This window comes from Carex rostrata, chromosome 12 (genome assembly GCF_964058835.1).
Source record: "Carex rostrata chromosome 12, lpCarRost1.2, whole genome shotgun sequence".
In the NCBI taxonomy this organism is placed as follows: Eukaryota; Viridiplantae; Streptophyta; class Magnoliopsida; order Poales; family Cyperaceae; genus Carex; species Carex rostrata.
Genome location: NC_135929.1, coordinates 9,337,836 through 9,364,575, shown reverse-complemented (window position 1 = coordinate 9,364,575; position 26,740 = coordinate 9,337,836). Strand labels below are relative to the sequence as shown.

The 26,740-nt window shown below is 32.2% G+C and overlaps 1 protein-coding gene and 2 long non-coding RNA genes across 3 annotated transcripts; 1 reads left to right on the top strand and 2 right to left on the bottom strand.

The window, feature by feature from the left end:
• Positions 1-767: 767 nt before the first annotated feature.
• LOC144563558 (uncharacterized) lies at positions 768-1,184 on the bottom strand. Its single transcript, XR_013514379.1, has 2 exons — positions 1,127-1,184; positions 768-1,026 (listed from the first exon to the last, which is right to left on the bottom strand). It is a non-coding gene; the product is annotated as an uncharacterized LOC144563558 (long non-coding RNA).
• A 68-nt stretch (positions 1,185-1,252) lies between these two features.
• On the bottom strand, positions 1,253-2,023 carry LOC144562722 (uncharacterized). The gene is made up of 3 exons (XR_013514190.1): positions 2,001-2,023; positions 1,707-1,754; positions 1,253-1,604 (listed from the first exon to the last, which is right to left on the bottom strand). It is a non-coding gene; the product is annotated as an uncharacterized LOC144562722 (long non-coding RNA).
• An 18,621-nt stretch (positions 2,024-20,644) lies between these two features.
• LOC144563535 (putative inactive purple acid phosphatase 29) lies at positions 20,645-25,116 on the top strand. The gene is made up of 5 exons (XM_078313031.1): positions 20,645-21,048; positions 23,447-23,841; positions 23,958-24,159; positions 24,491-24,739; positions 24,855-25,116. Exons 1-5 carry the CDS (start codon positions 20,778-20,780, stop codon positions 24,857-24,859), a joined length of 1,122 nt encoding a protein of 373 aa, XP_078169157.1. The 5' UTR covers positions 20,645-20,777; the 3' UTR covers positions 24,860-25,116.
• Positions 25,117-26,740: the final 1,624 nt, after the last annotated feature.

Sequence of the window (26,740 nt, the reverse complement as noted above, 5' to 3'; positions counted from 1 at the left end):
CCGTGTAAAATCACTTATTCTGTAGTAGTGTATAGAGCCGTAGCATAGTGCCAAATCATAATATGCATAGTACCATAGACTCACTCAATGTGTTTTATGCGTCCATATATGCTGGTATCTCGATGCTTAACCACGCACCGATGATGAAAGGGCAGCCGCTCCGTTAGTGTGACACACTTCTTTTATGCACGGATCGGAAAATGTCCAACTAGGATGCAAATGGATTGAAGAACACTTACGGAGTTAGGTATCCAACATGCACTACAGCATATTCCACTTTCTGCGACCGATTTACCGGTCGCAGAAAGTAATTGCGCCGGTTGCTGATAGTCATTCCGGTCGCAGAAAGTCGATTTCGGTCACTGAAACTCCGGTCGCTGAAAGCATTGTCGCAGATACTATTCGGATGACGTCACCGGTCGCTGAATGACGTCATCCGGTCGCTGATAAGTTTTCTGCGACCAATTTTTTTCGTCGTTGTTTTTTTTTTGCTGACGTCATGAAAAGATATCTACAACCAAAATAAATAGTCGCTGATAGTCAAATCCGGTCGCTGATAATCAAACCCGTTTTTTTTTGGGTTTTTTTATTATTTACTTTTCCCCATCGATCAAACAAAAACAACAATATCTAAACGTACAAACAATAAAATATCCATCGATTTTAAAAATATCTCAAGATTGATGTACCATGAAAATTATAAAATGTTATAAAATTTACCAGTACAAGTACAAACAATATCTCAAGATTGAGCACTACAAGATAAAAATAAATAAGATTTTGTTCATAACATGAAAACTGATTCCATTTACAAGAGACTTGGACATGTTGCGGAACAGAAGCAAGTATTAACCACAACAACCTTGACAGTCTAATTATTCTCAGTAAGGAGCTATGTGTTTTTTGCAAACCCTAATTAATTAACCACAAACACTAGTGCATATTTGGAGATAGATGGGGGTGATATATCTTTTAGTCAATCGGTACCTCATCAACCTCCATCTTTAAACTGGGATTGATCAGAATCTGACACACAAAAACAAACAGGTTTAAAATCTTGACAAATCAAATAATCATGCAAAATTATACAAATAGAAAGCAATTTTAGGGGTTCTTAGAAATATACTTGAGAGAGGGGATTGAGGCTGTTTCATGTCATCTCATGTCATCTCCAAAAAAACATTTGAGGCTAAATAAAGTAACAAAGTTCATTTATGTTTACCTCTTCAGCAGAAAGAGTAATAATCACGTTTATATGCTGCTAAAAAAGACAAGTAACAATGAATTAGCAAAGCGCTAAAAAAAATTGCATCAAATTTTCAATCTAATTGAAAAGAACAAGTACCATATAGCTGTAGAGGAGAGAGGAGCTGAAATTAATTAAATAACACACTTCTAAACCCTCGATCTTAAGCAAATTAACAGGAAATTAGAATAAAATTGGATAAGAAAACAGCAAGACAACTAATTGAAGGTAGAGGAGAGAGGAGAGAGGAGAGAGGAGTTGAACTTGCTATCGTCAGAGGCGAACTTGATCGCTCAGCAATTCTTTGCAACTGCTCTTCTTCTCTAGACAATGGCAAAGCCGAAACAAGAGCATCAAACTGCATTACATAAAAAAAAATTTCCAAATTATTAAAGAAAATACAGCGATAAGTCCATTTGACCATATTCTAATTCCAATACTAACAAGACTTAGAGTTCACCTTTTACCACAGCTCTGCACCACCCCATCTGATTACTGACACATTAATCTGTTCAATAAGAAATAAATTTTAATGTTGGTGTCGAGGACTTGATGTATTTCAAAGTGAGACCAAGAAAATCAAACATACAAGGAACAAAAAATGCACTAAAAAAAAAGACCACATGAAGCTCAGTTGACAATCCTCAATAACCAAGAACATAAATAAAGATAATCAGTGTGCTACCTTGTAATTATCTTTCGAGATTCAAATTGTTAGTCCGGCTAAGACCTAAATCCAAAGATGGCTCATTACCAATCTCACAAGACATGGATTTATCAAATCAAGCAAATTATTATCAATTTAATTATCATATATCAGGTTTATAAATATGGACAATTTCTATTAGTGTCTTTTTATTACCTACACAAGATTAGAAAAGGTCAGTTGGCTAAAAATCATTTTGAAATGGCTAATCTCCTGTAAATGAAAGGACTTTATCAGAAAATTGTTTTATAAGAAAAGTTCCACGGAGAAAGCTAATCTCCTGAAAATTGATCGTGGCAAAGCTAATCTCATGCCGACAGTTCTGATTACCCCAATACCCATTTCAAATAAACAAATAAATTAAGAAACCAACCAGACAGTAGAAGAACGGCAGGGAAGGACTCACGGATGCCGGAGAGCCGCAGGAACGAAGGCGTGGTCAAAGCCAGGAGAGAGGACGCGATCTCTCTCTCTCCATCAAATCTCTCTCCATCGCTCTCTCTCTTGAAATTATTGGCAAGGCTTTCACTCTCCCGCTCTCTCCTGCTCTCTCTCGCTCAGATTTGAAGATAAAGAAGCAAAATTGAAATTTAGGCAGAGAAAGTCGAATTGGGGAAAAAGTTGGTGCGCGAGAGAAGAAAAAATTACGCTGCTAGGGTTTGGCGCGAGCGAGCGCCAGCGTTTTTTTTGGAAAAAAGACTTTTACCGGCGCCAAAGTTGCCATTTTTTTTCTTTTTTTGGGAAAAATAATCGTTTTCTGCGACCGGCGCCAATCTCGGTCGCTGTTACCGGTCGCAGAAAACACAAAATGTTGTAGTGATGACGTGACTTTTTTGCAATTATTTTTAATTATATTTCCTGAACGTCAATTGAATGGAGTAAAATTAACGAGGATTAAATTGCTTACTCCATCTTACTCATATTTTACATCTTATTTGGTAGTTTAAAGTCATGGATTAAATAAATTCATATGAAGGAGTAAGATGTTGAGAGATGAACTTACGTCTATAATAGTGGGCTCTACATGTGGAGTATGTAGTAAGTTAATTCACCTGGAGAGATGAACTTACTACAGATTAACTCACCTCTTATTTCATCTTACTTCTATATTACTCTTCGTTTGACTCCTTCTGTGTGGAGTAGGGTTTACTTCACCTCTTACTCTACAACCAAACATGGCCTGAGTATGAATTTAAAACACGAGCTGCTGAAAATAATATTACCAACTTTAAAAGACATATATTTTAAATTTTAATCTATTATATCATACCAGTCTATAAAATACAGATATTCAATCAATATACAAAGCCACACACATCTGAAACAAATTAGTTAAGACAACAATATGCTATTGAAACGTAACATATATAAATCGTACCACATCGAATCACAAAATAAGGCAACATATCTTACAAATTAAGTCATATTATTGATAATATTAAGTAGACTTTAATTAACTAGCAACTAATAAAACACAGAGGAATCCAAATTAAAATTTTAATTGTTCTATCTTTTTTAAATATATTGTCTCATGTTTTTGTACTTGAAGATACAAATCTTCAGAAATTCTGATTCCTTTGAGCATTCTATCAAAGTGTATATTAATCTTGATGCAATATACAATACTTGACCTTAACTACCCCAAGATTTGTACTTAATGGAAATACTGTAGTCATCGATAACAAATTCATGAGATTATAACGTGTACGAAAAATAATCAAGTGAGATAAAAATTTATTTGCATTTAAAAATACGGGATGTAAATGACACATATTTGTCCCACCTTTCCTCATAGGGAGCGGGGTGTATCTCATGAAAAATCATATGAAATTCAGTATGGTGTCCCGCCTAGACCGCTATATTTAGTGTTGAGAATATTTGTGCGAAAAATTAAATTATAATTATGTCACGTAAGTAAATTTGGTCCCATGAATATTTATGAGAAGAGAGAGAAAGGGAGAAGAGAGAGAAAGAAAATAGAGAAAGAACAAGGAGAGAGATAGACACAAAAAGAAATGGTGACATGGTGAAGCTAGATAATTGAAGATAAAACTTATCGAAGTGATGACATGTGTCTCATGCATAATTTTGTAAATAAATTAATTGAATTTTATTTATTATTTAATGAGTAGCTAATTTACACTATAACCCATATATTATTAGAAATATACTGTTTTTTAAATAATATATTTTCAAATAACATGATACTATAATAAATAACTGCGAAAAAAGTCGCATCATGTCGGATACCTAAATGCGTGAGTATGCTTTAGTCAATTTGGGTTCTCATTTGGACATTTTTCATGAATAAAACAAATATTGCATCATAGGAACAACATAGTTAACAATTTCACTAACCACAAAAAAAATGAATCACGTCGTTGATTAACAAATCATCGTCGCATAAAACACAGATTCAATTGGTGGAGTTCAGAAATATATAATAATCAAATGGTTGGCAATAATTAATCTGACACAACGACAATATCTTCAATTAGCTACATTGTCTTTTACTAAGGTTAAAGTAGAATATATGGTCCTGGCCAGGTAGGGTTAGCTTGGGGACACCAGTGAATAGTAAGAGTGAGACTTATGGTGCAAGGTACACCTGCAGGATACGGACCGCGCTGTGGAGAAAACATATATTTTTTTTGATGCAAGTAGAGAAAGTAAAATAAAAGATACTTTATCGGATATGTTTGTACTTAATAATGTTTGGAGAAGAGCAATCTGAATCATCGCTTGTGACAACTAATTATAAACGGAGATCATTTCATAATATTTGAAAACCTTAACCATTTTTAAAATGAGTTTCAAATGCCTCCATTTTTTGTGCCTCCATCATGCTTTTATTTTCAAGAACTTTAATAACTCTAAATTTAAAACTTAAAAGTTAAAATAAAACCATTGGATATGATCTACATCATTTTATATGCATGTGTAAAACATTATGAAAATGCAACTTTGTTTTGGTTGTCATCAAGAGCTTGTAAAAAAGTACTAATATGAATCATTTCTAGACATTGATTTTTCAAATGATAGATACATAAAAAAAAAATTGAAGCATGGTGGAGGCAAAAAAAAAAAAAAAAATGGAGGCATTTAAACCCTCCTCTTTTAAAAATGCATAAAGCTTAAATTTAAAATTCCATATTTTGGGAATGATTGATGTGAATCAGTTCTTATTTTATAAAATATGATTAAATTTGATATATGTGTAACATCTCAATTTTCGTATATTTAGTTATTTTGTTTGACATAAAGTGAAACACGTAATTAAAAAAATATTATAGTGTCGTCGTAACTTATTATTATTTATCTTGGTTTTTAAGAATTGAGATGAAGAACTATTTGAAAGTTATTTGATTGTGTAGTCAATCTATGATTAGTTAAATTTTTTATTAGCCTTGAGATATTTTTCAAATTTTCTAACAGCCTGTTTATTAGAATCTAGATTTATTTAATAACATGTTAATTAGAAAGTTTGTATGTTGTAAACTAATTTCTATACTTAAAAAAGTGTTGTGCACTAATGAATTAATTATTAAGTAATAAGAATTACTAAAAGAATTTTATTTTAAAATTTAAATTTGTAGGTGAGGGACGCCTGTTAGCCATATTGAGTGCCTTTTCACCTAACTCAATTAATTATTTATGCCGCTGATGGTCTCTTTCCATTATTTAAAATATTGAAATGGTTAATACGGATATAATTTTATAATTGAATAAGTTCAACAATCTATATCTTTTCATATTTAATCTTATTTTATTCTTTTACTTTTGATGAGGGAACCTCTTTATCTCTCTGGATATTATTTTCTTTTGCTCGGGGGATATGAGGGAACCATTCATTTTTATTATTTTTCGACCAGTCCAATATGCTCTCAACATAAAAAGTAACGAAAATAAAAAGAAGGGATACAGGGAAGAAAATAACAGAGAAAAGAGTGAAGAAAGGTGGAGTGTCGGCAGCCATATACAAACGTGAGAAGAAGGAAACAGAGCTGACGGAATTGCAATTGGTTGGTTTCTTGAGATCTACGGTTGGTTGCAGATCACTCAGATAGCTTGATTACGAACAACAGACTTGACTTCGAGCCCCATTGTGCCATTGATAACAGGTGTGGATTTTGAGTTATTCCTTGATCATTCTAACTAATTTTATTGCTGTTGTTTGTTTGTGGGTTTTATTGTTTGCTTGATATTGTTGTTGTGTGATGACTGTGTTTGTGGGTAGCTTGCTTTTAATTGTCGAATCGTTTGATTGATTTCTAGATAAGTGTAGATAAGTTATATGGTAATGGTTCAAATTTGCATGGCATAAATATGTGATATAATGTAAGAAACAATAACTATATACAAATTTTGTAATTAGTACATGCATGACGAAATAAAACCTAAACCGTGAATTTGGTACAAACAAATCTTGCTTGCATGACATGAACTGTAGAGTTTATAGAAATGAATTGTATTAGAAATTAGTAGATATTCTATTTTTCACTATTTATTAAGCAATTTTGAAAATTGATGTTTTGCTGTGAACAGTAAAAAAACAGTAAAAATTTCTGGACCATCAGATTAGTGATTTTCAAAATTGCTTAATAAATAGTAAAAAATTTCAAAAAATGTAAAATTTGGTCTCCAAGCACATTTCAATATGGAGATCATGTTGAGCAGTTCGGATCGGTTGTTTGAATTTTAAAAATAGAAATATAGTGCCATGGAACACCAACTCATTTTACTCCATGGCTCACCGTAGCCCATCTCTCTCTCTCTCTATATATATATATATATAATTTCAAAATCTACATCCGATTAGAATTTTTTTTTTAAATCTGTCCAGTCCGATAAACAGAACCTGAATTCTTAGAATAATTTCTTGAAACTCTTCTAGGTAGTTTATTTACTGGAAATGACATTTTCGTATGCAGAAATGCCAGGTAAATAATTTATAGGAAATAGGATTTTCTAATTTTCTATTTTAATTAAATATTAGATGTTATTCTTATTTTATTTTTTCTATTAAAATATTCAAAATATTTTTATATTTCTTTGAAAATAGATGGCATACTATATAATTGAATTTATTAGAAAGATTGTGACATATAACCCATATCAATAATTTTCAGGTCGAATTTTATGCGGTTGTGAGCAAAATTAAAATATTTCATTATGTGTTATTGGAAAAAAAAATAAAGATATTTTGGATCCGAGTTATTGATTCCAGTTAAAAAGTCTCTTCTGGGTAAATAAAAAAATAATCTTGGTGCTTCTAGTGCATTCAAATTCTAAGATACTACATCTATTTTTGAAAAAAAAAATCATTTGACATCATTTGACGAAATGTCAAATCAAATTTAAAAAAAAAAATAGATGGAGTATCTTTGAATTTGAAATCATTTTTTTTATTTATTCAGAAATGTCTTTTGAACCGAAATCAACAAATTAAGTCCAAAATGATTAATTTGCTGTCTTTCTGTTCTTTATATTATAATTTAATTAGTGTTCTTATTATTAACATCTTTTGTTGTGAATCCTCATCAGTAACTTCGTAATTACTGGATTATTATTAAAACCCATACTTACCGAAATTCTTCTCATAGCAAATGCTTCTTTGAAATTTTGGAAAACAATTCGCTCACATTTCTCTGATTTCACTCAAATACTTGTATGAGCCAACTGATTTGATAGTACGTATGTGGAGCATTTGTTTTTCTGAATTGCTTGGCTTCTGAATTAATTAGTTGCAATAGAACATGCTCATACTATTTCGGAATTAATACATATATACTATAGAGCCGTTTTATGTTTACCAGAACGAGAGTTGCATGTTCCCAAATTTTAGGAGAATTGTGTATATCATATCAGAGAAGTACAAGATAAAAAGTTAGTAATTGTCCACTAAATTTTTGTGGTTTGTTTTATTGACACTAAAGATGACTAGCCGCATTTTATAGCACTAGAATGCGTGTTATAGTTTACTAATTATTATAATTATTTGTTAATTTATAGTGAAAAAGGGAAAAAAAAACAGATGCTTGGTTGGACAGTGCCCATTCGCAACTGAGATGTACAAACAGATGGATACCACAGTGCAAATGAGGTCACAACCAATAGCTGCCATTCTACCGCAAAATTATGGCAAAAAAGAAAGAGGATCCCTACTTGTGGCAATGTTTGTCATTTGAAGAGAAATGTGTACACATCTTTAGAGACACAGAAAAGACCCATAAACAGTTGATACAGGAAGTTGAGCAAACTGTTACACAGCCGAAATCAACCAAGGGGAGAAGATTGACCTTCCAGCATCTTCGCTTCTTTATATTTTATTTTTCCTTATACTTCATATTTTTGTTTCTCTGTGTTTTCTTTACCTTATTTATCTTACTTGAGCTCAAGTTTGTTCGAGTAACTTGTATCTTCTTAATTTTGCAATTACTAAACTTTTGTAACTGCAATGATGAATGAAACATGGGCTAGATCCAATTTTTTCCTCACAAAAAAAACGGGAAAAAAAAATACGACAGCTACAAAAGTTGTTATTTCCTTTTTGCAAACAAACCACATTACAACGGCTACAATTCTAATTCAATTGCATAATCTAAAACCATACAACAATCAGCCTTTTGAAATAAGCAAGATTTACTTGAGATTTCGTAATCTAGATTTTCCTATTTAACCGCAGCATGCCACATGGACATACAAGTCAGCAGTTAGAAGCTGATCTGTATTAATAGATCGTCAACGACCCTGCTCCGGTGCTCTCTAGTTTCTCCTATTTTGTCTACTTTTCTGACAGCGTGGTCCCCGCATTGTAGTGAGATGATGAATTAACCACCACGGTCAGATTAATACGAGCAAACACCATTTAAAGTGCTTGTTGATGCAAAATACCCATGGTAGAGGTACTAAACAAGATAGCAGTAGAAAAGAGAGAAAATGCAAGTACATAGATATCATAGTCGAAATATCATCATGTCTAAGGTCGGGCATGTATTTGGTATATTCTGGTACTGTCTCGGGTGTAGTATTAATGATTATTAGTTTAGTGAAGTCAACAGGAAAACCCTAGCAATTTCAGTCCTTTAAATCATCCGTGTCCGCAAGCCTGAGCCCTTTGCTCCAGCGTCCTTCTCCTCCAACCAGCGCATTGACCAATTCAAAATTGCGCTTTCTGCCTTCAGACCCAATTTGAGGAATTTCTCTTCCTCAAGCTTAAATTGCACGCATTTTTGGATAATTGTTTCACCGCCCTTCCTTCTCATGCCCTCAATTTGTTGATTAAGTGCGTGACACCAATGGTAGCGCTTCTTCTTTCCTGCTGCTAGCTCCACGAGTAGAGTAACATTGGAATATATAATGCTAAATTTTCTGTTGAGCATGTCTGGTGACTCTCAATTGTCACGGGTGTTGAGCGTGTTTGGTATACTGGTCGAGATGACATCTGGCAACTTTAATTTTTGGCTTCTGCTCATCTTTGGGAATGGTATGGTAATAAAGGATAGACTTTCAGGAACTACAAACGAACTTGATGTTAAGTTCATCAGAAATGTAATAGAAAAGATTAGTAAATGTGTACTATTGTTGGTTTTCTCCAATATTTTTAATTTTCATATATGTTGTGTAGCTTAATTTTCATAATGTTGTTCTTGACACAACAAGTATGATCTTGGTGCTATGTAGCTCAACCTTCATAAATTTTAAGATATCAGACTTATGATAACATGTGAAATGATACATACTTGAATGCTTAAATCATTCTATTTATGTTTTCTACATAACTAATATCATGACAAGGACATGGAATTGAGAGCAGAAACTTGTTGCATTTTTTTAACCTTTCCAGGTAAGATACTACAGCTATTATTGGACTCCGTGTATATGACATAATTAACGCATGTGCATTGCATATATGATAAATTGATCGAGCTAATAATTAATATTGGTACTCTGAGGCCCATATAGACGGTACTTCCCGGTCCATAATTAATATTGGTACTCAGTTTAAGGGTTATTAATCAGGGGCTTTGACTTATCAAATGAAGCCCATAAAGCGCATAGTTGCATTTATGGATCTTTGGTTTCAGATCGTTGATCAGCACACATATAGGGGCGGAATCAGCACTTCTAACATGGTGGAGCAAAATGGGGTGGAACAGAATTATAGGGTGAGACATAGTAGAACATATTTTGGGGAAAAATTTTAGATAGAGACATAATTTTATAATATTTTATATCTTAAGTATATTTATATATATATATATATATATATATATATATATATATATATATTTTTTTTTTTTTTTTTTTGAGAAAAGCATTTAAATAGGAGCATTTTTTTAAACTTTTTTTAAGTGGGGGAGCCGGAGAGGCACGTACCCTGTGTAGTTCCGCCACTACACATATATATGCACACTATTTGATAATCTTTAATGTGTTATATATTTTAAACTTTGTATCTCAAGTGGTCAAGGGATATTGTGCACATCTGGGGTTATGGAAAACGATTATATCGGTTGTCTTTCTCTTTTATTATATGATAATTTAGTACCTGTTTGGTAGCTCCTCATCCTATGGGTTTTCTTAAGAAAAATGACTACATTAGTATTTTTTTTCCCTTTAATTGTTCAGCAACATCTTTTTATTTCCTAGTTCATTTTCCTAGAAGATTTAGTTCCCAGCAGCCTTCAGCTTATATGGAGGAAAAAAAAAAAAAGTCTTAGCTCTGTTTTTTTTTTTTTCAAGTTGCATAGCTCTCTCCAGCTTAATTAATATGAAGTTGTTCAAATCCAAAAATTCTTGCTTCTAATAATACTCCAACTATATAGGACAAACAATGCTTAAAAATTAAGTGTATAATGCTCTAATTATTTATTGCAATGGTTGAAACCATATTTAATTGTCAAATTTATTCATTTTATATAATAACTATAATTTTCGAAACCAAATTTACTTTGTTGCTAGCTATTTTGTTTTTCCATAAACAAGCACAATTAAACAAACATAATTTAAGAATACAATAAAACAAACACAATTAAATAAGTTTTACAATATGATTTTTAAGTTGTGTATGACGGAAAAAAGCTCTTTGTAATTTCGCGGTCATTCATTTTTATTCACTCATTTAATTTTAATTTTTTGGAGAATCTGATATATACAATTATATTAATCATAATCAGTGATTAGTATCAATACACTTAATATAATTTAATTTTAGTATGACATTTTCTATAAAAAGAAGAAGAAGAAAAACAACATCCTAACAAATTTCCCATCCATTTGCCAAACACGTACATTGTAAAACTTTCAATAGATTAAATGACGTTTGTTTTAACAAATTGAAATTCTCATTCTCATATTAAAAATTTCCATGTTGCCGAATAGACCTTAGTGTTCTTATTAACTTCTTTTCTTATTATTCTCATCAGTAACTTAATTCTTTTGCATAATAGCTGGGTTGTTTTACAAACTATACTTTCACCGAAATTCTGGAGTACATATATGAACCAATTGATTTGATAGTTCATTGTGAAGTTTCGTCTTTTTTGTGTGAATTGCTTGGCGTCTTCTGTTTTAAAATTCTGGAGTACATATATCAACCAACTCATTGGATAATTCATTGTGAAGTTTCATCGTTTCTGTGTGAATTGCCTGGCTTCTTCTTGTGGAATTGCTTGGCTTCTTCTATTTTTGAGTACATGTATGGGGAACCATATCAACTGCCCTCATGTGGGCAGAAAATTTATGTCTCTAAAGTCATTGACACGTGGGTTTGGAGTGAATTTTGACATAATTTTTTCTCAAACTCACCTCTGGGGCCATTTGTCAGTGACTTTAGGGGCAAGAATTTTCTGCCCACAAGAGGAACAGGAGATTCGGTTCTCATATATGAACCAACTGATCTGATAGTCCGAGAACTTGGCTTCTGATGTTACAACAGAACATGCTCATGTATATAACCACCTAAATTAGACTGGACTATTGTTGCCAAATTAATACATGTATAGAGCCTTTTTATATTTACCGACGACTGTTGCGTATTACAAAATTTTAGGATAATTGTGCAGATCATATCAGAGAAGAACAAGATAAGAAGTTCAGATTTGTCCGCTAAATTTTTGGATTTGTTTTATTGTGTAGCACCAGAATGATGGTTTTTTTTATTTTGATTGAATTTAAGATTGATGTCCAACTTTCTAATTTTTATTTAATGACCATTGAGATCCAAAGTTGTTTCTTACTAGAATTCTTGTTACATATTACTAATTATATTATAATTATTAATTAATTTAGAATTAAATAAGAGAAAAATACATCAGCTACAAAACTTTATGTTTTCTTTTCACAAAAAAGCTAAATTTGTTAATTAATATTGCCTGAAATATATTGTCTCAAGGCATATGTAACAATGCTTGTTACATTGTTACATGTCAGGGACCGGAAAATTTACTTCAAATTGTACCAGACGTTTGTGCTCGAGCACAGTTCGGATTTGGGAAGAAATGCGTGATTTTGATTTGGTCAGCGTGCAGCTAGGAAGACACGAGGTCCAGTGGCGAAGTCTGAAATTTTACCAGGAGTAGCAAACATATATAATTGCAAAAAAAAAATTCAACATAACAAAAATTACAACATCAATCAAAATAAATAAGAAGTGAAGATAACATGAGTCTTTAACAAAAACCCTAAAATGCATATAAGTGTATAGGTGAATCCTAAGCACTTTGTAGAACCCTTGAACTGGCCTCACAACACCATACCATATGCTCACCTTGTATATGACAAAGGGAGAGCCAATGGTACCCTTAATGGTACAACGTACGTACCCCCTAAAAAGAGTCAAAAAGAAAAATAAAGTGCTAAACCTAGCTACAGGTCTTGAAATGTTCCAAGATTGTGCACGTTAAAGCATGACATGCTAAGCATCACTATATAAAATTTTCCATTTATAGGGATTTTGGTGATTTTAAATCGATTTTTGAATCTCAGCTGACAAAAACAAAAACTGGGTCAAACACTGTGAGATGGCATATGAACTGCCCCTCACAAATACGTTAATTACACATAGCTTCTGATATTAATAATTTTTGATATTTTTCTGGCATATAGTATATGAGGTGACCATCATTTCTATATAATGGGCAATTGCTCACAATAATTTGGTTAAGCCAATTGCTCACAATAATTTTCTGAATGTCAGCTGTTCAGAATGGGCAAAACAGTCAGCACTAGTCAAACTCTATGCCAAACTCAACAAAATAAACATGTAAAAATTGCAGAAAATATTGTAAATATGTGTTTAAAGGTCCACTACATGCTTTGAACATGGTCTCATACACAAAAATCGGGAAATTGAATCAAAAAGTTGAAGAAACAGAAGCATAACACAACATGAAACTGCGTTATATGCTAAAACCTTGAATTTGACATAGACATGACAGAGAGAGAATTCAATGCCTCAACTCCTTGAACTTGACATAGACATGATTAATTGATGGCTAGATTGAAAAAATTATGCTTTAAAGAATAAATTGTGCTTTAATCTTACAATATCTAATAAATTGTCCTATTAAGCAGTAAGACCCAAAATCAATCAAAAATCAAAAATCAGAAATTGAATTATCTAACATCATATTAACATTATATTAAGCATGACAGGACCAAAAATTATACAAAAATCATACAATAATTTTAAATTACCAACCATTAATTTACAATAGAAATTGAATCATCTAACATCAATTTAAATAGTCTCCGGCATATGACTAAAATGAAGTTAAAATAATATTATTTAAAACGAGACAGCCGTAAATGAATTCATAGATGTTGAAATCATACAGGTAACTACAAGTTATTAGCAATAACCTAAAATTATGTTGGTCACATCTTGATACTACTGCTTTAATTTTTCTTTTAGTGTCAACATCCAACACCAGCAATGAGACGAATTGATTCTAGAAATGAATTAGAAATGCATAATTAAAGAAATGCTATGCTATATATAAAATGAATTTACTAAAATATGGAATTTTTAAGAAAAAAATTCATACAATGAACGCCGTAGGAACTTTGAGCTGCTTGACACCCCACGAGAAAAAAAGTTTGAGTAAATTATAATATTGTTGGTTTTCTCCATTATCATAATTTTACAAATATATTTGATATATAGTATGATTTTGATATCATTATTTTTTTTTACTTAAAGAGTTATATTATTGTAGCTTAACATTTATATATGTAAGAAATTAGATTTATGACTAACATGTGAGTAATTATATACGTACCACCATTTGATAAAATGGCACAAATGTGCATGATTGATCATGCTAATTATATTCTTTACCTAACTATATCATGACAAGGATGCCAACTTGAAGGGAAGCAACTAAATGCGTCTTTTTATTTTTAATTTACGAGTGGTAAAATAGTTCACACATTACTATAACTTCTCAATTATTGGTATGCCATAATTATACAAGTGCATATCATACTATTCATATTACTCTTTTCCAATATCTGCATGAATACATAGACGAGGTTATTTAAATATAAAAATTAAAGGTTTAAATTGTGTTTATTGTATCATAGCAAAACAGTCGAAAAAACAACGCTATTGTCATATTGCACCGCTATAGAGTGCTATAGCACATAACGTGTTATAACGCCGATAGCGTCATAACTTTTATGGTCCAAAAATATTATAGTGCGTTATTTAGAACTCTGATAAAAACACATGTTGTCTTTCAAATAAGACCCCTTTTGGTTTGGTATATATGTAACTATTTTGAAATTAAGTAGCTTCAAATCCAAAATTTTAATGTACACTAGTCATTAGTTCCTCTTAGTCAGTGAAAACTGAGCAAATTCATAGTAGATAATGCTAATACAAAATTCGTATGCACCGATCATTTAGCGGAAATAAATACGAATAAATAAATGTCAAATTTAAAATGAAATCTGTCTTAAATGAATACAAATATAGAGCAGATAATTCACGAATACTGATTCGATTACAGATATAAAACAATTAATTGTCAGATAATTGATTCATGTGAACTTTAAGATACAAATACTGATTAACCAAAATAATATATGATAATTGTCGATTCAAATAAAATTTTTCATATTTACACATTATTGTTGACTCGTAAAAGAAAGAGAAGAATAAATAATAGAAGTTAAATAAGAAAGAAAACATGGAGAAAGGATTTAGAAATAATGATAAAAAAACACAGAAATAGAGCAGATATAGAGGTGACCATTGGCCTGAAAAATAAGTAAGAAAGAAGAGAAAAAAGAAGAATAAACAAAAAAGAGAAAATATAAAGTGTGTCAGAATCTCTTGTTTGATTAGTTGTCCCACATAGGGGTGGCAAAAAAGAGTGGGAGAGCTTATAGTGATCGGAGCAGAGAGAGAAAAGGCTTCGTTTACGGATTAAATCATTTATCTCTATTCAAATTCAAATATTTCTAGGAATAATGTAAACTCTTTTTTTTTTTCGAACTTATAAAATAATAATTAATAACTTGTCTCTCATAGTCATACTGATTTTATAAGAAACATTTATCTCTTCCAATTTCGATCTGGTGCGGAATCAGTCTCAAAGCCAAATTGCTCTCCTAATTAAAATCAAAAGAGGCCACAAATTATTTTCCCCAATTGGGAAGTAGATTAGGGGGCAAACTTTTGTGCCGCATATTATATATATATTTTTTGAACAAAAGTAGGCTTCCTCATCAATTTCCATTAGCATGAAAACAATACAAGAGTTATGTTTTACTGGTACCAGCATACAAGAGTAACAACATTCAGTGTAAGCCAAACTAGGTATTTTTACAAAATTACCTGCATAACAATTAACAACCACAAAATAACATCAACAGTGGCATTGCAACAAAATACAAAGAACCTAGAAATAAGCAGAAACCCCCCCTAAAACCAAGATAATCTCAACAGCACTAAACACGTTCAAGGAGTAACATCTCTAAAGTCAGATACATCACATGTACCAAGTATATATAAGGATTGTATTATGTGCTTCCGCCATAGTAAGGATATGTGAATTTACTGATAGGTCATTCACATCACAAGAAAGCATAAGTTTTAAATTAATAATATCAGCATATCTTTGATTCATAGATAAAAAATGAGCTATTGAAATAATCTAAGATCCCAAACTTTGCACACTTCTTTTTTATTCTGCTTTAAAAATCAATATATTCCTTTCTAGCTATAAATTCCACAATACAACACCTCTAAGTACCTCTACAATATTGGAATCCTTCATAAGAATAAACCTATCTAATTTCCAAATATCCTGTATACTGATACAATCGAAACAAACCATTAAAGTAAAAATATTGATATTCGGGAGGATGGAGTTTACAAGTGAGATTGAATATTTTTTAAAATATATCTACGGTCAAATTTATTAAAAATGACAGTAATTATAAAAATCAGATTTAGGTTTCCAAAAGAAATCCAAGCCAAATCTTGAAAGTACGCAGTAATTTCAGAACCATGAGTGGAATTTAATTTTCGATTTTGCTACATTATACAAATTTTATTTGCTTCCGTTATCAATGCGTAACAAATTATTATATTGATAGTTTCACATTGAATTAAATGTTTTGAATTGTTTTAACTCGATCACACCATAATTATGTATTCCTCTCTAATTGTAAGACTCACGATTGAATTTGAGTAAATTGTATCATAATTTGGGTAAAACAAAATATTGTTAGTTTTCTCCATTATCGTAATTTTACATATATATACTTTATATAGTTGGATTTTGATATCATTGTTTTTTCTATGACAAAGTAAACTTAAATTATTGACGCAATGCGGTTCCGATACTGTCTTGCCTGATAAGCTCAAGTATTCGGTTTTATGGTAAAAGAGAAGAGTAAAAAGTGATACCACTTGACGCAAGGCAGTCCCGATACAATATTGTCCGTTAAGCTCACGTATCGATTTAGTAGTAATAGAGGAGAAGATAAAAATAAACACTCAAGTCACAAGTAAAACACACAATAAACTTTTCTATTCAATCTGCCCCTTTCATCCAACAGCGGCTTACATATTTAAAGGGAAAAACTAAATTAATACTATGATCATAAGAATTGCAAAAACATTAAACACTATTCATACTTTTTTTTAGTAAACCAACGGAAATTTATCAAGTCCCAAGTGGTCAAAACAAATAAATAGATTAATTGTCTTAAGATTCCTGGAAGGCAGATCTCAAGTGGTCAAAGTAAATAAATAGATTAATTGTCTTGGGACTGCTAGAAGTCCACCAGTGCATGATAAAAATTATTCAGTCACCTTGTAGAATTAATTCCTTCAAAGTTAGAATTAAGCCACCGTTATAAAATCACCTTCAAAGTTAGAATTAATTCCTTCAAAGTTAGAATTAAGTCACCTTGTAGAATTAATTATTCAGTCACCTTGTAAAATCGCTGATCCAACAGTTTTACTATTTTGTTAAGCCACTGTTGGATCAGCAATTTTCAAAGTGGCTTAATGTAAAATTTGGTCTCCAAGCACATATTAATATGGAGAACAAGATGAATTGTTTAGATCGACTTTTTGGATTTTGAAATTTCAAATTTGGACCGTGCGTATTTCGGCTCATATGCTACCGAAAGCACATTAACCTCTCTCTCTCTCTCTCTCTCTCTCTCTCTCTCTCTATATATATATATATAGAGAGAGAGAGAGAGAGAGAGAGGTAGGCTAATATACAATCGATTGTTCCTGAGGTCCCGTACAACCAAGTCATTTTTCAATTTTTAAAGTCCAAATGATTGATCCAAACCATTCATCTTGTTCTCCATATTAATATGTGCTTGGAGACCAAATTTTACATTTTTCTGAATTTTTGTACTATTTATTAAGCCACTTTGAAAACCGCTGATCCAACGGTAGCTTAACAAAACAGTAAAATCAGAAGTCACCGTTGGATCAGCGGTTTTCAAAGTGGCTTAATAAATAGTAAAAAAATTCAGAAAAAGGTAAAATTTGGTCTCCAAGCACATATTAATATAGAGAACAAGATGAACGGTTTGGATCGATCATTTGGACTTTAAAAATTGAAAAATGACTTGGTTGTATGGGACCTCAGGAACAATTGATTGTATATTAGCATACATCTCTCTCTCTCTATATATATATAGAGTTAGGCTGGGGTGCTATGGATAGCATAGTGGCCTCCCGTGCTACGGCTCAATATTCAAGTTTTCAAAATCCAAACGGTCGATCCGAACCGTTCATTGTTTAATCCATATTGAAATGTGCTTGGAGACCAAATTTTACATTTTTTGGAATATTTTTGCTATTTATTAAGATGGTTTGAAATCGCTGTTTTCCAGTGGTGCAGAATTTTAATAAAAACAGCGATTTTGAAACCATCTTAATAAATAGCAAAAAAATTTCAAAAAATGTAAAATTTGGTCTCCAAGCACATTTCAATATAGATTAAACAATGAACGGTTCGGATCGACCGTTTGGATTTTGAAAACTTGAATATTGAGCCGTAGCACGGGAGGCCACTATGCTATCCATAGCACCCCAGCCTAACTCATATATATATATAAGGATGGATCCTATTACACTATTTTATGGTGACACGTCTTGACACTATATTTTTATAGAGGAGGGATCGAGTTACAACACTCTTGAGTTACAACAAAGTTACAACATCTATTTTTTTCATTTTCAAAGTCCAAATCATCGATCCAAACCGTTAGATATTAAATCTATATTAAAATGTGCTTGGAGACGAAATTTTACATTTTTTGGAATTTTTTTGCTATTTATTAAGATGGGTACAAAATCGTTGTTTTTATTAAAATTCTGCATCATTAAAAAACAGCGATTTTGTACCCATCTTAATAAATAGTAAAAAAAATTCAAAAAATGTAAAATTTGGTCTCCAAGCACATTTTAATATAGATTTAATATCTAACGGTTTGGATCGATGATTTGGACTTTGAAAATGAAAAAAATAGATGTTGTAACTCAAGAGTGTTGTAACTCGATCCCTCATTTTTATAAGCTATTTTTACAATTTCAAATTTCAAATAGTCAATCCGAGCCATTCAACGTGATGTCCATATTAAAAAATATATAAAGTTAGTTCGTAAATGCTATGAATTCAGTTAAATTCAAATAGTTTTCCTCGAATTCGTTAAATTAAGAGACACTATGGATTCTATTTCAAAACAGTATTACTATACCATTAACAGTGGTGAAAATGGAGACGAACATCCAATATTCGAATATTCGTGCAGATATAGATACATACATAATTTTAAATTTTAATCGTCTATATTCAAATAGTGAATATATACCATATAACTTAATACATATTATGAAAATTTTTAATTATTAACTATTATAATTAGATATATATTATAAATTTTGATATTTTTTTAAAGTAAATATTCTATTCAATCCGCATCATATTATGATATCCGTATTAAAAAATAAAAATAAAATAAAAAAGGGATAATTTTTCCATTATCCGATCCGTTTTCACCCTATATGCTAAACATATTGAATTTCACATTTACCATCTTCCTACCCAATTGCGGAAATAAATCTGCTGCGATTCTCAAAAGAATCACAGGGCCCCAATTGCGGAAATAAATCTGCTGCGATTCTCAAAAGAATCACAGGGCCCTGCTTTTTCAAATCCACCTCTTTATTTTTTTAAATGCACAAATCTCAAAATCTGTTGTTTTATATGCACAAATCTCAAAACAAATAAATGGGTAGATTTGGAAAAGCAGGGTCATGTGATTCTCAAGAATCACAGCAGATTTGTTTCCCCAACTTGCACACTTTCCAAAACCATCTAGAAACAACCTTTAGTAGACTCGTAGTTAACAGGTCATGCCGAACAAAATATAAAATTAGAAACCTTCTAGAAACAACCTTTGGTAGACTAGTAGTCAATAGGTCATGCGGAGCAAAGTATGAAATTTCAGAGAGAAGACTTCAGTTCCAGCTAATCTAAGATCGTCAACTTAAATAAACGGTCCAGATATCTTTCTATTGGTCCCATAAATTCCACTTGCATCTCATTTTGACGAAATGCATAACTCGGCGTTGACTAAGAAAAGTGATCACATACAGATAACAGATCCCCTCTTATCGTCGTAAAAAATAATCCGAATTTAAAGTATAGATATATCAATTCTTACGGACCTACTATTTAAACGCTATTTATCTGCTCTCAAACGATAAATGTTATTTAAATCTTTAATTATATATCAAAAACAATAATCTAACAAATATTTTTAAAAAAATCAATTTTTTTTTTTTTTTTTTTGAAATAGTGGCCGGTTTGGAATTAATACAAATTCAAAACCAACCACTAGATGATCGGTTTAGACATTTTAAAAAACAACCTATAATTTTTAGCATAATTAATAATTTCTATTAATTTTATGTTGTACATTACTAAAAATGTTGGATATTAAAAAAATGTTAAAAATAAAAATAACATTTTATTAAAAATAACTAATGTAAAGTTAAGAACACACAATCATGCATTTATTTTATTATTATCATATATTAAACACAAAAAGTATGGAAAACAAGTAAATAAATAATAATATAAAATAAACTAAGTATTAAACTCATTAATAAAATCTACACGTTTTCCTAACCCATGAGGTACGACACCCGCGATAACAGTAGCGAATAAATAATGATAAATTCCTCAAGAATCAGAAATCACATCTAGATTTCGTAATCATTTCTCGTATATATAGCTTGCCTTTAACCATCCTCAAATCAGAGCGACTGCTACCATGGAGATCATAAAACTATACAATAGAAACCTTTACCTTTTCTTACTCTTGATTACCACTGCCATGGCGGCGAGAACGGAGGGGTTGAGGTTTGGGAAAAAGAGCGGTGAATTCAAAATTATCCAGATAGCTGATATGCACTATGCCAACGGCCGATCGACCGGCTGCCTCAATGTATCCAACGAGGAACCCACCTGCTCCGACCTCAACACCACCGATTTTCTCTATCGCGTTTTTCGCGCTGAGAACCCCGACCTTGTTGTTTTTACAGGTAAGCTCCCTACTGATCTCTCTGCTATTTTACAAATTCCAATGCAAAAAAGACCTGCCTTTTGGAACTATTGTCGAGGAAATGGCATTGAACTCTAAACTATTGATGCTTAATGAACTTAATTTATACTATTTATTGATTCTCTTTTGTGAAACGAACTAGTAATAAACATTTCTATGCAATCCGCAACTCAAATAGTAAAGTTTGCAGTCTATATTTTATTAATTTATGGAAGATGGAACTACATTGCTGCGTTTTTCCATGAAAATTTTGCCTTCCATTTTTTCCGTGGGTTTCTGTTCTAGAGTTGGGTTATCCCACGGGAATATTCTTAAAAAAATATATATATTAATCAGGATAGTCCTCCGTACAGCCTCGTTTTATTTTTGGTATTTAATAATCTGACCGGTGGGGCTCACTTACTGTAAAGAATAGTCATGTAAGGAAACTGGAGGCCGATAGTAATTCAGATTAACTTCTAGGGGTGTCAATGGTACCTTTTTAGCCGTTTGCCCGACTCGTATTGTATTCGATAAGGCGGATATGGGTAATATTTTTTTTTCGTTAGCTTATTGAGTATGAGTATGGGTAAAAAAAAATTTTCGTTAAATAAATGGATAAGAGTATGGGTAATGACTATTTCGTACCCGTTACCCTATAGGGTAATTATAAAATTCAAATATATATTCAATTCAATTTCCAACCCATTTTAATGTATATTTAATTCAATTTCTAACCCACTTAAATGTATATTCATGTTTTTGAATTTTTATTCTTTATAAAAAATAATTTAGTTGGAATTGATTGCACATTTATTTTATTTTTATTAGAAATGCAATTATATATGTGTTAAAATGAATGAGTTTTTGATGTTTAATTTGTAAAATATAATAAAACTAATTATTATACTAGTATTAACCGTTATTCACCCGCTACCGTTTCGTTACCCGATAATATTAACGGGTAAGGGGTAGGGTAGGGTAAGATCAATTTTTAATGGGTATGGGTAAGGTATGGGTAAGGTCAATTTTAATGAATATGGGTATGAAAATGTCTCCACCCGACCCGTACCGTACCCATTGACACCCCTATTAACTTCTGGGTTTTTGGATTTTAAATCTGAACTGTCTGATTTAAATCTGCGACAATTTATTCCGAAGTAAGTACACGCATCTCAAGTATCAGATTTGAATTCCAAAGCAATCCCAAACAACATATTTGAATTAGATGGTCCGATCTAATGTTGAGAATTCGAGTACCAGAGAGCAATCACACAACATAGAAAGAAAGAAAATTGAGAAAAGTCACAAACAGAACACATAGATTTTACGTGGGAAACCCTCTAAGGGAAGAAAATCCACGGCCGCTCGCCAAACAAAATCCACTATTTCTCAAAGTTAGTTACAACAATTACAGAGAGATTTAATGCATATATAAAATACAAAACCCACTGAAAGGGTGCAAAAAACGGATTAATCTGGACCGCATATCTTAATGGGTAATTTGACTAATCTGGGTGTCAACAGAGCCCGGAGAATTTTATTTTCAGAGATGTCAATTGCATGAAAATCCTTTTAACTGACGGCCCAGATTAGTCAAATTACCCATTAAGATATGCGGTTCAGATTAATCCATTTTTCGCACCCTTTTAGTGGGTTTTGTATTTTATATATGCATTAAATCTCTTTGTAATTGTTGTAACTGACTTTGAGAAATAGTAGATTTTGTTTGGCGAGCGGCCGTAGGTTTTCTTTCCTTAGAGGATTTCCCACGTAAAATCTGTGTGTTCTGTTTGTGATTTTTCTCAATTTTCTTTCTTTCTGTATTGTGTGATTGCTCTCTGGTACTCGAATTCTCAACATTTAAAACTCAAAAATTGAGTTATTAGGAGATCCGGACCCGGCGGATAGGTGGCTTGGCTGACTTCCAATTATTTCTGTGCAAGTGTGGAACATTATGAAAAAAATATTAAACCATCACACCGAAATCTCTGTATCCATCAAAATAACGTATAAATAATTTAATCATCAAGCATATGTATAGCTCAGGTTACCGTAGTTTTTTTTTTAACCATGTAAATTAAAATTTTTATTTTAATTTTAATTTTAATTTTTATTTTCATATAGTTTAGCTCTTCATAAAGTATCACATGTGTACTTATAATCTAATTGTTAAAATTTTAATTTATTATGGTAGAAATTTGAGTTTAAGTTCTGACCATACATTATACCTTTTAAATTTTAAATAGAGATTCATATTTAAATTTGAAATCATAAGATAATCATGGCGCAAAAGTCTTCCCTATGAACAGGCAACCACGACCCGATATTTCATCTGGGTTCTTTATTAACATATATCCTCTGTACTTGTCTGATATTTCATCGATCCATCCAATCAGGAGACAACATTTATGGATCTGACGCAACTGACCCGATTAAATCAATGGACATGGCATTCGCCCCTGCCTTGGCACTTAAGCTTCCCTGGGCGGCCGTGCTAGGCAACCACGACCAGGAATCATCTCTCTCCCGTGAAGGTGTGATGCGCCACATCATCACCATGCCCCACACACTCTCTCGTCTCAACCCTGATGGGTCAGATATTGATGGATATGGTAACTACAACATTGAGATAGATGGCCCTGAGGGTTCGCCACTTGTCAACAAGTCAGTGCTCAATCTTTACTTTTTGGATAGTGGCGACTATTCAACTGTACGGACAATCGTCCCAGGGTATGGCTGGATCAAACCATCTCAGCAGGTCTGGTTCCAAAAAACCTCATCACAGCTTCAGGTATACCTTAAGCCCAGTATTCTACTACATATATATGTTGTGCTATTATATAAGAATCAATTTAAATTTAGACCCTCATGAAATATCTATTGATATAACAAACTCAACTGGTGCAGACAATGTACAAAGGTGCTCCACATGCACAGAAGGAGAGCGCACCGGGACTGGTGTACTTCCACATCCCACTTCCTGAGTATAGTAGTTTTGATTCCTCTAATTTTACTGGGGTGAGACAAGAAGGCATCGGCTCTGCATCCATCAACTCTGGCTTCTTTGCCACCATGGTCGAGGCCGGAGACGTGAAGGCTGTCTTCACAGGCAAGCATTTACAGTTTGATACCTACTTGGAGCTTTCAACAATTAAGTACAACTCCTTCAACTCAATTTTTTGGGGAGGTCACAGCGTTAGTCCTAAATTAGATTCTCTTACGGTTTTTGTGAACTAATTATCGGTGAATAATTTTCTTTCCATGTCTCACACCAATGTCTAAATCCGTTAACATGCTAGGGGAGTGTTGATGGTGTAAGAAATATTATTTTCTTTGTGCTCAAGCTTCACAAGTAATAATTAGCTAATGAATGGGTAAACATCACATAAATCAACATCAGGGAAATCGACTAGACCTAATCTGTTTAAACTTATCCACAGGACATGACCACTTAAATGACTTCTGTGGAAAGCTTACTGGGATACAGCTGTGCTATGCGGGAGGCTTTGGTTACCATGCATATGGAAAGGCTGGTTGGCCAAGGAGAACCAGGGTAGTTTCGGCATTTTTGGAGAAGACAGCTGATGGCCAATGGGGAGGTGTGAAATCCATCAAGACTTGGAAGCGACTAGATGATCAGTTTCTCTCCACAATAGATTCCCAAGTCCTCTGGAGCAAGGGACCCACTGGTAAGTTTTTATGTAGCAGATATACAGTATAAAACAGTAAAACCAAGGTATGATGTTTAAAAAAAAATTGAATATTATTAGATATTTGTAACAAACATTGAATAACTGTTATCAGGTTGACGAAGAAAGTCACCATCATCAACAGGGAATTAAGAAGGCATGCATGAATAGACAAAATAATTGTATCTAAAACTTTTTTCTGATAGAAACGACCTACTTCAAAACAATAAGAGTCAATAGTAGACATATTTATATGTAGCAAATGTGTGACAGTAATAGAGGGATAACAATGGAGATTTCTGAATGAATGTTATATTATCCCCACCAAGACAGTAACCTCAGTTTATATATATGAATTACAGCCTATTCTTACCAAAGAAGAATATTTACAAATATAAAACAATTCCATATTATGGGTAAAACCAAATACAGACTTCCCAAATTGGATGTGTCTGTGAGAGTAGAGATGCGCCAGCTAAAGATAGATATGCCTAAGAAAAATATTTCGAAATTGAGACAGCACATCAGAATCTAAAAGATAGAACGGATCCGGATCCACATTGTGACAATGCATACATGAGCAGAGTTAACACAAGCAGTCAATGTATAGCAAATGAAGAGGTTCACTATTCTGGTATGAAATCATTTTCAATTTTCACAAAACCTACATAATGAAAAAAAAAAAAAAACAGCATTACATGCTGATTATGTGTTTGATTTTTCTATTCTGTCAGCGGCTCAACAATATTAATTATGTCAAAGTAATATTGGCTCAGTTTACATCTAAAGTAACTTAACTTTCATATAAACTTCTGCCCGAAAGCCATTCCAATGCCCCTCCTAACTAAATATATCATGACAAAGATATGAACTTTAGAGGAAGCAACTAAATGCATTTTTTTTCCTACTTCACGCATTACTAGAACTCCCACATATTGAGATAACATAATTAATTAATACATGTATATTTCATACATAATGACAGGATTTTAAATAAACGTTCATAATATATTCATTTTACTTTTTTTTTTTCAATACCTCAATGAATTACATAGACGAATTAAACACAAACATTCTTTGGAAGCCTAAAACTGTGAAAATTTTGTTCCATAACCTAATAATAGAGAAGCCCGCCATCAAAATTTGTTATAAAAATAGAGGTGGTTGTTTTTCCAAATAACACTACTATAAAAAATATTTTTTGTCATCGCTCATTTATCATTGGATGTGCTTCCGGATAGATGGTGTACGTCATGAGTGATAGCGCTGTAATTACGTTGAATTTTTTACTGTTTGTTCTGGATAACAAACCGATGGCGTTGATGGATCCCCTCCTGACCCCCTCCTTTGCCATCGGTTAAATTTCAGGAACAGTTAGTATTGAGCGACTCTTCAACATTGGTTCGGCTAAACAATCAATGACACATAGGGGTTTACTTTTACCATCCGTTCTGTACATGATCCATTGGTGTTAGATTGATCAACACTGTCTGGTATCCTTACTGAACCGATGTTGTATTTTTATTGGCAGCTATGATAATTAAATAATTGGAATATTGGTCATGCATATACATCAGTATATTTAACTGATGGTGTTACTACTACAAAAAAACACATTCAATTACTATATATATCATATTTAATCATTATAATAATGAAATAATTATTTAATAACATACATAATCTCAACTCAATAATATCTAATTAAGGATCATTAACCATATCAATTGAAATTTTTTTGCTAGATATTTTTAACAGATATGTTCATAATTAACCAAGAGAGTAAAATTTATATATATATATATATATAGAGTTAGGCTGGGGTGCTATGGATAGCATAGAGGCCTCTATGCTACGGCTCAATATTCGAGTTTTCAAAATCCAAACGGTCGATCCGAACCGTTCATCTTATTCTCCATATTAATATCTGCTTGGAGACCAAATTTTACATTTTTCTGAATTTTTTTACTATTTATTAAGTATTTTACAAAATTGTTGATC

Bases quoted from the DNA above. Each gene is read 5' to 3' on its own strand.
- LOC144563535 (XM_078313031.1), top strand. From the start codon at position 20,778: ATGGAGATCATAAAACTATACAATAGAAACCTTTACCTTTTCTTACTC. The intron at 23,842-23,957 runs GTATACCTTAAG...CAACTGGTGCAG, and splicing joins AAACCTCATCACAGCTTCAG to ACAATGTACAAAGGTGCTCC. The intron at 24,160-24,490 runs GCAAGCATTTAC...ACTTATCCACAG, and splicing joins CGTGAAGGCTGTCTTCACAG to GACATGACCACTTAAATGAC.